At 39.5% G+C, this 16770-nt stretch overlaps 1 protein-coding gene across 1 annotated transcript in view; it reads right to left on the reverse strand.

The window, feature by feature from the left end:
• DIP2B (disco interacting protein 2 homolog B) overlaps nt 1-16770 on the reverse strand; it is a 241974-nt gene that overhangs the window by 28131 nt on the left and 197073 nt on the right. The window contains exons 21-25 of the mRNA XM_044679259.1: nt 9683-9797; nt 6066-6267; nt 1961-2070; nt 1761-1841; nt 1058-1181 (exon numbers count right to left, since the gene is read on the reverse strand). Coding sequence (XP_044535194.1) covers nt 1058-1181; nt 1761-1841; nt 1961-2070; nt 6066-6267; nt 9683-9797 — 632 coding nt within the window. The remainder of the gene's footprint in view (nt 1-1057; nt 1182-1760; nt 1842-1960; nt 2071-6065; nt 6268-9682; nt 9798-16770) is intronic.

The raw sequence follows: 16770 nt of genomic DNA on the forward strand, positions 1-16770 counted from the left end.
AGACCTAAGGGTTAAGTGGAAATGTTTAGATTAGGAGAATGACAGTCCTGTGCCTCTCACTCTGGGTCAGATACCATTGGGAATACTGGGAGTGGCTGATCCACATTATCTAATTAGATATATGCATATATATATATACACACACTATATCATTGGGGCTGGCAGGCAAAGAAAAGGAGGAGGATGGAATGTGTGGACATTATGCTATCTGAGCAATCACTGAAGGAAGTGGGGATGTTTAATTAGCAGAAGGGAAGATGTAAGTGGAGCTTGATTCTAACATTTGAAGGCCTCTTCTGTGAAAGAGATCTTAGACTTACTCCATATGGTCTCTGGAGACAGAATAAAGACCAAATACCAGGAAGGACCAAAACTTAGTTACAAGGAGATAGTCATGGCTTAATAGAAGGAAGATCTTTTTGAATAATTATAGTGAACCCCAAACAGAATGGGCTGCTTTCCTAGTGAGGGAGTGTTCCCTTGGAAATATTTAAATAAAGGCTTGATAATATTTGCAGAGGGGATGCTCCTTGGGTGGGAGCTTGTGAAATGATCTCTAAAGGCCTCCTCTTACTCTAAGACTCTATAAAATGAAGACAAGAGTAAAAAAGGAGGTGGAATATAAAGTGTTAGAGACAGAAAAGGGGCAAGAGACAAAAATAAAGCACGGGGCAAAGAATAGCAAAGCAATCTAGATATTTCAACTAGTAGTTTTGTCACTGTGCATACCAATCAGTCATCAAATAACTCTGACTCTCTTTTACTATGAAGAAGACGTTGCTAGAGTAATAGGGAGAAAACCACACAAGAAGTGAAAACACAGGATAATGGAAAGGCATTACAGTTTAATCACACCATGAAAATTCTTTGGAACATATATCATTTCCATGACACTTGAATTGTGGAGATTTTTACAGATTAGTGATTAGAAATAGCAGATGAAATAGTCCCTCTTCCTGAACTTGTAGAACTGCAAGGGCCTGAATAATTCTGGGGCTAAGTGACAAATAAATGAAGTTTGGGATTAAAGGATCATGACCATTATCCAAAATCTTACCAGGTGGATAAAGAAGCACTACGTTATCCCCTGCATTTAGGTGTCCCTTATCATAAAGAATCCCTGCAATTTTCTCTGCTCTCTTGTGGAGCTGAAGGCAGCTGGCTGTGCATACAGTGGTTCCCTTTAAACAAAAACATAGACAATGGAATGGAAAGTGAGCTGGGAAGCAAAATGAAAACAAATTTGAAAGCAGAAAAAAACAATTCAGTCAATTCCCAATCTAGGTGTATATTACACCTTTGTAGATTATCCATATTCTAAAACATAGTTCAAATTCTTTTTGCCATCTTTTCTTGATTCTTTTTTGCTCTAAGTTTAGGAAATGCAAATTAATTTCATGTTAACTTAAGCCAAATATAATTAGAAAGGTATGATTCTGGAAGAAAAAACTTTATGTACAATGTAAACGAAACTCCTACATAAAAAAGTTTTGGATTATTTGTGCTACAGCAAACTTCAGTTAACAACCACAAGAACTGGCTATAGTCTAAAAACATATGGTACAGTAAATTATAGTGGCAAAAAAAAAATTTTAATCCTCTAATCATTTTGAAAATCAACTTTATTTGCTATAAGAAAAAAAGCAGATTACTTATTTAAGCGTTTAAATAGAGGACATTTTATTGAAAGAATGATAGTCTTATCAAAGGTGCCCAGAATAACAGCAAAGTATTCAATGGAATTATTTTATTCCTGGTACCTTAGCATTTAGCAGGAGGAAAAGTATATGGTCAGGCGTGGCTTGGGCTCTCCACTGTAATACCTCTGCCAGAAATTGGTGCTATAATCACATAAAAGAGAAAACGGTTATTAACTGGAGTCTCCTAAGCCATCTCCTGTTTTATAGATGCAAATTCCATCATATCTGTCTACTACAAAGCTGTATCTAAGAATACTTACCTTTCTCACCAAATCATTCTCTTCAATTTGCCCAAGGTCCCTCCCTGAAGCTTGTGCAATTCGTTTTCCAGCAACCAGGTTCCCAACCATCACAGAGGCAGGACCTACAACTGTAAGAAAAGGCTGGAATTCACCTCAAATGGTACCTCTCTGAAAAGCATATATACCCAAACTGGTTCACATCCAGCATTATTTAATCTGCATTAATCACAATACAAAATTCTAAGGATACTAAACCTAGAGAGGCAGGTTCAGAGGGAGAATCTTTTAGAAAGAATAATGAAAACAACAGGTATTTAAACAACACTGTACAGTTTACAGAGTATTTTATATATATAATCTTGTTTTATTTTTAAAACTCTCCTGGGCCTAGGTTATCCTCATTTTACAGAGGGAAGAAGGACAGACTTCAGAGAGGCTTAGTAAGTAACTTGCTCACATTGGTACAAGGGTAGATTTTCCAAGCCAGGTTTCTCCTGTCTCCGAGGGGACCTGCCAGTCTCCTTGGACATAAAACCTTACTAGATGAAATCTGAATTGAGCAATGCAGACCAAGGTGGTTATGTTATGGTAGGTTAAGCACGCATTGGCATATATGTACATGGTACATTTCTTGGGAGGTGACAGCAGCAGCAGGAACTCCCCTACCTCCTAGTATTGAATTTATGCCTCATTATTCACACCAGCTCTGCATAACTCCTTCAGCCATTTGTTCCTGCCAAACGAGAATCTGGCCACAGTGTTATCTCCATGTCCTCACCCAGCTGTCACTTGTGTCCATCTTCACTAGTATACATTCTGAGTCTCTGACGGTATCTTGTACTATACTGTCATCAGCTGTCCCTGGCACGGCTTACAAACTCCTTCATCTCTACTAATCACTTCATCCACTTTGTCCTGAGATCCTGGCATACTGTTTTAGGATTAAGTAATTTGAAAGGCACATAAACAGAGGCTTAAGAAAGGAGTGAGGCAGATTCAATACAAGACTCAAAGTATTGTTCCTTTGAGCATTCAGGAGAATATGGCGACAGCTTCCCATAAATAGAATCCATTTAAAAGGTATTTGCCATCTCAACTTCAATGCAATTTGGTGTATATTCAATTGTGGGCATATACTCAAGCAGGATAGTGCTTTTTAAGCTCTTGACATTATTTAAAAATGTGATTGGCGGGGGGCAGCTGGGTAGCTCAGTGGATTGAGAGCCAGGCCTAGAGACAGGAGGTCCTAGGTTCAAATCTGGCCTCAGACACTTCCCAGCTGTGTGACCCTGGGCAAGTCACTTGACCCCCATTGCCTACCCTTACCACTCTTCTGCCTTGGAACCAATACACAGTATTGACTCTAAGACTGAAGGTAAGGGTTTAAAAAAAAAATGTGATTGGCTACACACACACACACACACACACACACACACACACACAATCTTTCAATTGGCAGGATGTAGGCTCATCTGGCCTTTCTTCCTAAATACAGGAATAGTGTCTTCATCATTTACTATATATATTACCTAGAGTAGCTGGTAACTATCTTTTACCTCCTAGCTGGGTAGACAATAGTACTCAGTAAATGTTGATAATTAAAAATGCAAGTAGGTATCTAATTGGGATAAAAATCTTCACTCACTGGATAACTATAGTTAATATTACCAGAAAGAAGAATCTACTTTTTATTAATATCTCTATCAGACAAATAACTCTGTCATGCTTACCAGAAAGACTGAGGTAGTGGAAAGAGCTTTCAATAATTTACTGTTGTACTTTGAAATCACTTTTTAGCAAAATATTTTACTATTTTTATCATAATTAAATACTACTATCTGCCTACAAATTCAAGCAGTTGTCATTGAAGGAAAAGGGGACGGTTTATTTTTGAAATATTTTACTCTGAAAAACCATTTCTGGGCAGAGAGGAAATATAGTGTGGTGACAAGAGAATTAGGCTTGTGAGTCTAAGGATCTGATTTTAAATTCTGAGACCCTGAGCTAGTTTCTTCAGCTTTCTTCATCACAGTTCCCTCATGATTAAATGAAGGGGTTAATCTAGATCAGTGATTCCCAAAGTGGGTGCTGCAGGGATCCAGGGGGAGCGGTGATGGCCACAGGTGCATTTATCTTTCCTATTAATTGCTATTAAAATTTTAAAAAATTTATTTCCAGGAGGCTAAATAATATTTTTTTATGGAAAGGGGGCTGTAGGCCAAAAAAGTTTGGGAACCACTGATCTAGATGATGTTTCAAGGGCTTTTTTGCTCTACTATATAACTATATCTCAGGCATGTACAAATACAGGGTCTTTCATGCTAATAACAGCAAATAAAAAATACCCAAGTTCTCAATGAAAATAACTTATCAATAAAATTTGGTGCTATGGAGGCAGAAAGGAGAAAGACTGCTAAATGTGAAATTCTACTACCTGAGTGTGCAGTTTGAAACGGCTGTCTCCCAGGACTCCCTACCACAATTTCCTCAGACACATTCCACTTTCTTTGTGGAAGGTGTCTGAAAAAGAGAGAGAGGAGCCAGTGTTTGGCACCTTTTTTGGAGAAGCACCTTTTCCCCAGACCAAGGAGAGCCCTTTTCCCTGGAGAGCCTTGGTGATCTACCTCCTAGCTTCCCCAGACCTTTTCCCTTTCCTAACCTAATAAATAAACCCAGCTTATTCTACCCCTAAAATATAGCCTGATTTTACTGAGCTCCGAAGGGCTCGGGTCAATTTTCCACTGGGGCTGGGAGCTACCCCGGCTACCTTCCTTCCTATTCCCTACCTTCTATTCCCTTCCTTCCTTTTTCAACATCACATGAGTTTGAATCCCAACTCTACTCTTCCCGTTTCTGGGACAAGTCACTCAACTTTTATGAGTCTCTGTTTCCTCATCCGTAAAATGAAGGGATTGGCCTAGACTAGGGGTTCTTAACTTGGGCTCCACAGACAGCTTTCGGAGGGCCTGTGAACTTGGAAATTAGGGAACAAAAATCACAACTTTATTTTCACTCATCTCTAACAGAAACTTGGCATTTCCTTGAATTAAAACAAAACATTATTCTGAGAATAGGAATCTGTGACTGTTATACTGAAACTCTGGGAGCAGAGAGTCTCACTGTTGATTGACAGGTGAGGACCTTTGGACATCAGAATGTTTCCAGAGGCCATGAAGACAGGGGAGAAAGCGGTTGGCCGGGGGGGGGGGGGGGGGTATAAATACCCTGGCAGCCTTGGCTTTTGGTTCCTTTCACTTTCCTTGGACCTGAGATCAGTGGACCCTGGTCTATTGGGATTTGTGACTTGTTTGGTTCAACCTTGCAAGAACTCCTGTCTTATACCTGTAGTATCCAGTCAAACCCTCTCTATCTTCATCTATCTCTATCTACCCTTTTATTTTATAAAATGACCCAAAAAAGATAAGTTGGCTCTGGACTAAATTCAAGATGACCTTGAAAGTTCCTTCCAGCTCCAGATACATGATCCCATGTAGGATATAATTCAAATTCTAATGATTACTAAGTTAGAATGTCAGGTTCAATGAATTAGGAATTCCCTTATCTCTTAATCTAGGTTTTCCCTAAAATTAAACTTAAATTAAGCATGCTTGGTTTTCACTGAGTCTATTAGCTTCTTCCTAAAGCTTTATGGTGACCTAAGTTCCTTCTGAGTCTAGATATAGACAATTTTTGTTAGGTATTATGTCCCCCACCCTGATTTGTAATTGGTTTAAAACCATGTCCTTGAATACGAAAAGTGGGGAACAATAACCCCAGGGAGAAAGATTTCCCAGTGGCCAGTTCTTTACCTCAAAACTGCCCTGCTTGGGGTTTTTCCCCCTCAGTTCTAGATGTAAGTATCTGGTCACTGCATCAGCTACAACACTGCTCTCAGCTCCCACAGTGACTTAAGAGGAGTCACCACTGAGAGGAAGGTAGGAGACAGAGATGACAAACTCCAAGAAACAGCTTATGCCCAGTCTTAATTCTTGTTGCTGTGCTATGGCTTTTGCATAAGTCTTGTCACTCCAACCAAAGTGAAATGAAGAGGATCTAAATCACAGCAGCTGAAATAGACCTGAATCACCTTTTTCTGACTAAGTTACAAGAGTTGACACATTACCTGGTTGTTTTTGCCGAGGTTTTGGCAAATTGGTGACGCATGTATGTGGGCACATAAGAATGTTACAAGGATGCAGAGATCCCTCCAGAAAGTGCTGCTTTGTCTGAGATATATGGATTCCTCCAAGCGGAGTTTTTGGCAAAGTATTAGCTGGAACTAGAGCAAGACAATATACCCCCACTTGATGAATACTGTCAATTGCCTAGACAAACATAAAGAAAAATTGTTAATTAATTACTTAACTTTATTATATTCAAGATCAGATTCTCCTAATATATTTGATTCTATTATTCACTGCCCTGAACCTCTTCCTTTCCTCCTATTATATTTTTGGCTTAGCATCAGGGAATTCATATGGGAATGTATAGAGATAGTTAGCTCTTTCCATTAAGGTCCTGTAAATCAGTATTTGGGGCGAGGGGAGGAAGAAAGGAATCCAGGTCGGGTGGATAGCAGCAGCTATATACATATCAAGACACTAACCTATACAGAGTGAGAAAGCATTCTAAATGGGCACCCAGATGGCTGTTAATTTGCTAAGAAAGTTACTATGAATTGGTGGAAGAACTGCTATCCAAAAACTGGACACCAAGCTGTTTGGGTCCTTCATTTGGCATGATGCAGAAATATCATTTTCCAGTTTGGCTAAATTTTAGCAAAAAGTTTTGCTGTAACTATCGCATATGCTAAGTTTAAGGATAAGGATCTTAAAGGAGAATCGGTTAGCAAGTAGAAGCAAGATTCACCTTATAATAGGGCTACTGTTCTTTTCTCATTCTTAATTATTATTATTTATTAAAGTAATAGGAAAACAGAAGAGTGAGCTTGAAATGCCTATTTATTACTTAGAAACAAAGGCTGTACAAGGGAAGGGATTGAAAAATCCTTCAGATTCTGGTATTTGAGGGTCAACAGAATGCCATCAAGCACGAATTGTTTGGGATCTTCCAAATGGAAGTACAATTTCTGGCTTTGTCACCTTTTAGTGACCTTTGATTAGAAGATGCTGATTTAGGTATAAATATATATAAATTTAGGTATAAATATATATATAAATTTAGGTATAAATATATATAGTTATAGAATATGTTTATATATAGTTCTCATGGCTGATAGTTCTCACGACCAAAAACTAATGATTATTTCTCCACAGTCAAAAATTTCCTTGAATATCCTACCTATAAAAGTTCTCTGCTCCCTCCTCACATTGCCTTGCCTTTATTGATCCGAGTCTCCAAGTACATGCATGCTTCCTGAGGGGAGGTTCATTTTTATTTTTGAATTTCCAGTGACTTGCACATAGTAGACACTTAGTGTTATCCCTCACCCATTCCACCTCAAGTCATTACTGTCACTGGAAAGCTCTGAAACATGAGACCAGCTGGGATAAGGAAGAGCCAAGGCATTTGTGTACCCTAACCAAAGCTATAGAGAAGACCCACTTGTATGTTGCTATTCACAGGGGGTACTGTAACCCTCTTATTATGAAAAACATGGATTTAAAAATCAATAGAAAAAAAAGGGGGGGGGCAGCTGGGTAGCTCAGTGGATTGACTGCCAAGCCTAGAGATGAGAGGTCCTAGGTTCAAATCTGACCTCAGACATTCCCAGCTGTGTGATTCTGGGCAAGTCACTTGACCCCCATTTCCTAGCCCTAAAAAAAAAAAAACAACAAAAAAAAAACCAATAGGCATTTTAAGAAAGACTCACTATGCACCAGATATCATAGGCACTAGGGATAAAAAGGCCAAAAAAAGAAAAATCTCTCAGAAGCTTATACACTATCAGGAGATATACTATGTGATCATTTTATTATGTACAGAAAAAACACAAAGCAAGGTACTTAAGGTAAAAGCTAACACTTCTTCCAAAAGAAATAAATCTATATAAACCCATCAGCAAAGGATGGAATTATTCTATTCAAAACCATTTATTTACACTCTATTGTGTTCAAGGTAAAAAATGCTTTTTGTCCTGCATTTTTAGTATCATGACTGAGACAATGGCCTTTAACGTTAAACACTGGCTCTGCTCTCTGTTCAGCAACAAGCATTGGGAAAACAATGATGATCATCCACATGACGCAGTAAAAAAAAGATTTAATTATTATTCTGAGTTTTTCATTTTGCTATGTTTATGGTAAAGTCAATGTTTTAGCTTGATGGGGTCAGAGAAGAAGGAGAAGAGAAGATGGACATATGATGGTCTTGCTAATAACCAGAGCTGCCCAAAGGTAGAACTGACTATTTCAGGAAGGATGGGCTGAAAACTACAGAATAGGTTTTCAAGTGAAAACTAGCAGGCCACCTGTCCATGATATTTGATAAGGTTATGGGATGGACAAGATGACCTTTGAACTTCCTTCCACCAGCTTCCTAATTCTGAAATGATTTAGGTAAAAGGGTCATATTTTGGTTTCACCAAGTGAGAGTCTTTTTCAAGTGTGTTTTTTCTAAATGCTAAGTAAAGTTCTTTCAAATCTAAATGTTTTGGGAGAATGAGGTAGAAGAAAGCCACAGACTTGACATATGGATATCAACTATAGGACAAATCATAAAGAAGCCAACGTTTATAACTAGGTAACTCTAGAGAATGGGAGGTAGAGAGAGGGCAAAGAATCAACGCAAGTTTTCACCAAGTTTATTAGGCAATGCATCGTTCTTTTTTTTTTCTTTTTTTCTTTCTTTCTTTCTTTCTTTTTTTTTTTTAAAAACCCTGACCTTCCATCTTGGAGTCAATATTGTGTATTGGCTCCAAGGCAGAAGACTGGTAAGGGTAGGCAATGGGGGTCAAGTGACTTGCCCAGGGTCACACAGCTGGGAAGTGTCTGAGGTCAGATTTGAACCCAGGACCTCCTGTCTCTAGGTCTGGCTCTCAATCCACTGAGCTACCCAGCTGCCCCTGGCAATGCATCTTTCATCCTGTCAGATACACTGTTAATATTTTCTCTTTCTGTCCAAACCCTACCCATCCTTTAAAGCATAGCTTAAACACTGCCTCCTCTAAGAAGTACTCTCAGACAACTCTGATGGTCAATGACCTATTCCTTCTCTGAATATTCTTTCTTGATAGTGTGTGCTTGATTACATGATTATAGAATATCTAGTTCTACTTTTGATTTCATACAACTAGACTAGTTTACAGCTTTTAAGGGATGGAAACCAGTCTCTTTCCTTGAACCCTTCAAAACTCAACACATTTCTAGGCACCTAGTATTGATTCAATAAACAGTCACCTTCTGGTTCAAAGTCCAACAGGTAGCAATATAATAATCACCAGTTTTATGTGTAGAAAAACAAGTCAAGGAAATTGAACTGTTTTGTCCCAAACTCATAAGAAAGAGACATGAATGATATGCAAAAATTTAAGAGTACAAAGACTATGAAGAAGCTAAGTGGAAGAGTTTTGGTGATTTACTGTGAACAGAATGAGTGGTGTCTACCCCTGACCTTTATACCCAACCATATGGGGATGACTGCTGTAAAGAACAAGGTGGAGGAACCACTCTACAGATGAGAAGAAAGCTCCCATCCTCACCATGGCCAAGTGATGACTATTCTCTCTTTCACAAGAACACTGACTGGTCCTAATGCCCCAAGTCTGAAATACAGGCTTACCTGCAGCACTCGGCTCATCCACTGGAAGCTGTCTTCTTCTGAAGCATCAGGCCGCTGCTCAGCCACCACTACAATGCGCTCATCATAGAACACCGGCACGGAGAACACAGCGATCCTGAGAGGGAGAGAGCATAAACACATTAAGACAGTCAACCTCTACTGAATTGAAGTAGGTTACTGTATTGGGAGCCATTGGGTGCCACATTAGGATATGAGGGTACAAGAAGGAAGCAGAACAGTCCTTGGGAAAATTACAACAGAGGTGGTAAAAGAAACACAAATCACAATTAACATATAAATATATGGCCTAAATAGTGCAATATAAAATATCTGAGATAAGATACCATTATAGATGAGGAAATCAGGGAAAGCTACAGAGGGGATGGCAATGTGAGGGAACTATCCTGTGAATGGGAAACAGTTTGTAGAAAGTGTGGGAGCTGGGCCTAGGCAATGTGCCTGGAATATAAAGTAGAGCAAAGTAGTATAGTTGGAACCAGATCATAGAAAGCCTTCAATCCTAGGGTAAAAAAATTATCTTACACCAGGGTTTTTTAATTTTTTTAATTAATTTTTATTTTTATTTTTATGTTTTTGTTTTTAAGCCCTTATCTTCCATCTTGGAGTCAATACCATGTATTGGTTCCAAGGCAGAAGAGTAGTAAGGGTAGGCAATGGGGGTCAAGTGACTTGCCCAGGGTCATACAGCTAGTAAGGGTCTGAGGCCAAATTTGAACCCAGGACCTCCTGTCTCTAGGCCTGGCTCTCAATCCACTGAGCAACCCAGCTATCCCCTACCAGGGGTTTTTAACCAAGGGATTTGTGATCTTGGATAGGAAAAAATTACACCTTTATTTTCTCTGATCTTTTATCTGATTTTTTTCCTTCAGTTATTTAAAACTTTTATTTTGAGAAGGGGTCCACATGCTTCAGCCAACTGGCAAAGGGGGTCTATGATCTGAAAAAAGGTTAAAAGCCCCTGTTTTATAGGCAATGGAAAACCAACATTTAAACAGGGAAGTCACATGGCCAGGTCTGTACACTAAACTGGTTACTATGGTGGTGAAGCAAAGGATATACTAGAGAAGGGAGAACTCTAGAGGCAGGGCAGCCAGTAAGCAGATTAATTTTATTCTAGTATTGTTATAAGGAAGGAGAAGATTTGAGCACATGAGTAGGATCTGCAGAGGAGATGCAGATGCAGAGAAAAGGTTCTAGAATGTGGAAGTGGAAGAGGAGAGATAGTTCCTGGGTTTGGGACCAAGTCTTCTCTCTGGGTTTTGACCTGAAGAGACTGGCTATTTCCCTGTGGTTGTTTCCTACTTTGTCTTTCCCATCTACCTGCTTCCCTGCTGGCTGGTTAATACATTTACTGAGCTTCCTGGTGTGATCCTGAACCATCTGAACCGTCTGTCTGTAAGAATTAGGTTTGGGGGCCTTCTGAATCCAGAACCCCTTCTTGGGCCCTGTCCTGCCTAACTGCCCCAACTCACTACCTCTATTACCATCAAAGGGGGGGAGGGGTTGGGGTTAGTGTAGTTTTATATATATTAGGGACTGGGTCTTTAGACAAATAGGTAAGGATCAGAGTAGCTCAATTTCTGCGAAGGCTTCCTGTGAGGGAACATCATTAGATCTTGTGGGAGGTTTAGGTAGTAAATATTAGTTTAAGTTTTCCAAATTCCCTTTTCCACCTCCCCTTGTTATAATAAATCAAAACATCCCTGTTATATATTGATCTGTGTTTGTTACCTCTGCCTGGCTTGGGTCTGTTAGCCTGTCACCCCACATTCAACCTACTGACACTAGTTCTGTTGGCCTTCTCAAAACAGTTTAAGCTTCTGATACTGGCCCTATTTGAAGCATCTAGTCCCATTCCCAAAACCCACCACCACTGCAGTATATACATATGTATATGTGTGTATATATATGCATATATATGTATATGCATGTACATATATATTTGTTACTGTTGTTATTAAGTATTCCCAATTACATTTTTATCTTTATTTTTTAAATTTTGAGTTCCAAATTCTCCCTTCCTCCCTCTCTCATCCCTTAAGAAGTCAAATAATACCTTGATTATACATAGGAAGTCATACAAAATGAATTTCCATATTAGCCATGTTGTAAAAGAAAACATACACAACCTAAACAAGAAAAATGAAGCAAAAAAGTATCTTTCAATGTCCATTCAGAGCTCAGCAGTTAAGATGCTATTTGCCAATTTCCAAGGAGCTTGGGATTAGAGATATAGATTTAAAAGTCATTTTCATTAAGGTAATAATTGAAAAACTCACAGGAGAAGATAAAGTATCCCTATTCAAAGGCTATCCTTTGAATATCATATCCTATCCACTATTTTCCTTCTCTCTCAGTTAATCTATTTAACATTAGACTCAGCTTTGGAACAAAGTTGTCTGAGGTTTGAATAAGTACATTAAATATGTTTCTCCACAATCAGCCAGACCCCAAGGATTCACCATCCACTGCCAAGACTGTTAGGCAGGGCCAAGAACTCACCACCAACAATATGTTTTTACTCTAGTTCCTGGTCTTCCACTTCTCAGTCAGGGTCTGATCCTCAAATCATGATTACCATGCTACCTTAAAGCGCCACAGAGTATTCCAGAAACTACTTGTTATGTATTTTGTTTTAATTTTCTTTGAGGGCAGACAATTTCTTAGGATTACAGAATCCCAAAAGGGACCTTGGAGGCAACCTAATCCAGCCTCCTTGAAGAGATGAGGACAGTAGTCTTGCCCAACGGAACACAGGGAGTAAGGGCAAGGTTTACCAGACTCCAATATTAGTGCTCTGGCCTCTATACTCTATATAGGCCTTTCACTTTCATTGCTGTAAAGACAAAAGGTATCCCTACTCCTTAGCACAATAATACCTGGAACATTTTTGTTGTTCAGTTACTTCAGTCTCTTTGTGACCCTGCTTGGTGTTTTCTTGGCAAAGATACTGGAATTATTTGCCTTTTTCTCCTCCAGGGGATTAAGACAAGCAGTTAAATGACTTGCCCAGGCTCACACAGCTACTAAGTGTCTCAAGTTGGATCTGAAGCCAGGAAGATGAGTCTTCCTGACTCTAGGCCTAGTGTCCATCCATTGTGCCACCTTACTACCCAATTTGGAATATTTACGTGTTCTTAATTAATGCTTGTTGATTTGCATTGAAGTTGGGGAGGGTAGAAGAGTTGAGGGTAATGCAATAGAGCAGTAGCAAAACGCATCAGGAAGGAAGAGGTGGTCAAAATCAAATGATCTTGTCTCAATCCTCATCTTCTACAGTCTTTTGGCAGCACTGATACTGCTGGTCAGACCCTCCTCTGCTGAACTTTTTCTTCCCTGGGTTTGCTCATCTTCTTCCCATTCCCCAAGTGTGCAGATATTTGAAGGCTTTATACTAAGCTGCCTTTTCTCCTCTGGCTGAAATTCATCTCTTGGGGAATCTCTTCTGTTCGCATAAATTCAATGCTACCTACATGCAGACTAAAGGAGGCAACTAGGTAGTTCAGTAGATAGAATGCTGGGCCTGGAGTCAGAAAGACCTGAGTTCATCCAACCTCAGACACTTACTAGCTATGTGACCCTGGGCAAGTCATTTAACCTCTGTCTGCCTCAATCCACTGGAGAAGGAAATGGTGAATCACTTGAATTTCTTTGCCAAGAAAACCCCATGGACAGCATGGTCTACAGGGTCATGAAGAGTTGGATGACTAAACAACTAAAATGACTGAATGACAACATACAGATTATTGACTTCCAAATCTTTCCCATGAACTTGTTTCCAAATATCTCAAATTTAACATAACCAAAACCTGTTTCCTAGTTATTCATGTTCAAAAGCCAAGTCATTTTAAACTCTTCCCCCCCTAACTCTTTCTCTATTCAATCAGTTGCTGAAAACAATAGATGTCATCACCAAATATTTCCTAAGACTAACCCCTCCTTCATTCATATTATCATCATTAGACTTATTGTAAAACTTAGGGCATTTTTCCTCCAAACCTCCCTGCCCTCCCTTTTCAATCCATCCTTCACATTGCTGTGAAAATAATTTTCCTAAGGTGTAGACAAGTATGACGATGTCTTTACCATACTCAAAAATCTAGTACCTATAGGATAAAACTTGGGTTTCTTCTTGATCTAGTATTTTATAGCTCCCACCTACCTATAACCTTTTCAGTTTATGTTCCAGATAAACTGGACTAATATTTTTCTGAACTCAACATGCCATCTTCTGTGACTTTATAGAAGCCTTGGGCATTTCCTTCTCATCTCTGCCTGTCAGAATCCTTTTATTTTCTTCAATAATAACAGCTAATATCCAACCTTAGGCGCTATTTCCTCTGTGAAACCTTTCCTGAAAGTGTTCTTTCCTATCTCAATTGTTTTTAAAGCACTAAATTTTAAAGTGTGAATCCTTCCTTCCCCTAAGATAACTCTCAAGACTTCTGACATAGAATGAAATGTCTCAGATTTGCATTTTTTATTCCTACCTCTTTATGACATAGCATCTTGCACATAAGAGGTACTTAATAAATGAATGGTAAAATGAATTGCTTCAGAAAGTTCAAAAAAGAACTTGAAAGGAAGGAAGGAAGGAAGAAAAAGGAAGGAAGGAAAGAAGGAAGGAAGAGAGGGAGGGAGGGAGGAAGGCAGGCAGGCAGAAAAAAAAGAAAAGAAGAAAGGGAGAAAGAAAGAGCCATGAATGTGCAATAATATGTCCCCAGAACATGCAGGGGTGGGAAAAATCACCCAAATAATATAATATTACAAGCAAAATCAGGGATAATTCTTAAAGATTTAAAAATCAAAAAAACAAAAACAAAACCCATCTTTTAGCAACCTGACAGTCAAAGTTCTAAGCAGTCATGCCTACTAAACCAAAGGTTGTATGGTTAGAAAAAATAAAATCATACAGGCAAATATAAGGTATGACATGTAGATAAGGCAGATATATAAATATATAGACAGCAGAAGGCAGAGAGCTGGCTGGCTGACATAGACATTCCTAGTAGAATGCTACAGCAGGGTTTTTGAAGAGGAGTAGGTTGGAACTGCAAAGGCTGGAGGAAGGAGCTTGGGAGCTGTGATCCTGTCATCTATCTGATATCTGATACTCTGAAGATGTTGAGGAATATCAACTAAGTGCCTTGACTGAAGGAGAACAAGACACTGTAACTGGGTGGACCAGTTATAGTGTGTCTGTCTCCTCAGTTTGGATTTACTGGCTGATCAAGAAGTGTCGCTGTACCTGTGCCATAAAGGACCAGTATCTTCTGTGGTATGAGAATACCCTTGTCTCCAAAAGCCCTTTAGCAGTCACCTCTGTTTCCAGCTAGTCAGTCTGTCTGTGCCATAGCAAGAGAGAAGTTAGCCAAACCCCATTCTGAACTGACAGTTGGCTTGGCTCTCTTTCTTAGGTTAGTCAAAACCTTTCCCACAAGCCTTCCCTTTCTTTATCATCATTAAATTATGTTTTATAACGTCCTTTTGTTCCTTCTCCACAACCCAGAGGGCCACTACAGTTTAATAGGAATGCCTGGCAGAGTTGGTCTGGAGGACAGTTGGTCTCAACTGTCACCACTCATTCCCCAAGTCCTGTGTTTGTGGGTGTGGGTAAGATTTCCCAGTGTGTTATTGTGTGTTAGGCAGTTAACTCACTTTACCCCTTCATTCCTCCTTCATCCCCTTTTTCCTCTACTAACCCCTAGTGTTTACTTACCTATTTCACTTATAATAGCTTAGCTCCACATTTCACTCTGGGCATCACATTGAGAGAAAAAGCACATGCTCTAAGGGCTGATTTTATTTCCTTGATTATTCTTAATGCTCATGAGAAAAGGCTACAAAGGTGCTCTGAACCATAAATGTATGTTGTGAAAAAGACTGCAAATGTCCAAATATATAGTCTTGTGCAAAGGAAAAGAGAGATCTGATTGATTTTTTTTCAATAGAAATTGAGTTACTTACATTAATTCAGATCAACCCCTATGTTGAGATAATATTGTTAGAGACAAAATGATAGATTCTTTCAAATAGAGAAGTTTATTAGACATTTAGGAGGTAAAAGCCACATTTAGTTTCATGTACAGACATCTACCTATACTTGCTGGTACAGAACTAGAGTCCGTGAAAGGGCTAAATCTTTGCTCAAGATCAAAGACAATCCTCCCTTCACCCCTCAAAAAAACATGAACCTAGTGCATATTTATAATTTCTTACTCTGCTCAATTAGTTAGGCTATTGCAATAGCTTTTCCTCTCCAATGTCCTTTCCACTAGAGTTGGAGCTCAACTCAGTTGTTCCAGTGATCTTCCTAAAGGCTAATTCTGACCATATCACTGCTGTGTCATTTAAAATTATTGTAAACCCTAGAAAACTACATCTCCCAGGACTCTCTCTGCTACAACTTCCCCTGGACACCTCCCACGTCCTTTGGGGGAGGTATCAGGGAAAGTATAAAAGAGAAAGTTTGGTGCCTTTTCTCTCTCTACCCAGGAGGGTCTGCTCTCTTGACCCTGGAAGTAGCTCTCTATGACCCTTGAGGTGGGCTAGCTTTCTCCACCCTGGAAGCAGCACTCTCTACTCTGAGACCCTGATCTCTCTCGGTGCCTTTTCCCCCTTTCTTCCTACCTCCTAGTTTTCTCTAGACCTTTCCCTTACTAATTAAAATAAAACCTAGGTATTCAAATCCTAAAGTTGTTCTCTGATCATTCATTTGAGGGCTCTGGTCAATTTCCCCCTGCCGGGGCTGGGGCTACCTTCCTTTCCCTTCCTCTACCTTCCTTTCTCCTTTCTCCCATCCATTCTATCTTCCTACCTTCCTCCCTTCACTTTCATACACATTTTATGGCAACCCAGAAGGACCTGAACCTGCCTGCATGAGTGCTAACTATCCTGCCTGCCTTACTACCTAAGGGTAAGTGAAAAAAATTTTCCTGCCCAAACCCAGCCCAGCAGGGAATCCCTTCCCCTACTAAACCCCTGCCGGGCTCCTAGATCTAAATCCCCCCTACCCCCAGCCTAAGAGCCTAAACCCTAATCCCCCTTACCTCTGCCGGGCTAAAACC

This window comes from Gracilinanus agilis, chromosome 5 (assembly GCF_016433145.1).
Source record: "Gracilinanus agilis isolate LMUSP501 chromosome 5, AgileGrace, whole genome shotgun sequence".
Lineage (NCBI taxonomy): Eukaryota > Metazoa > Chordata > Mammalia > Didelphimorphia > Didelphidae > Gracilinanus > Gracilinanus agilis.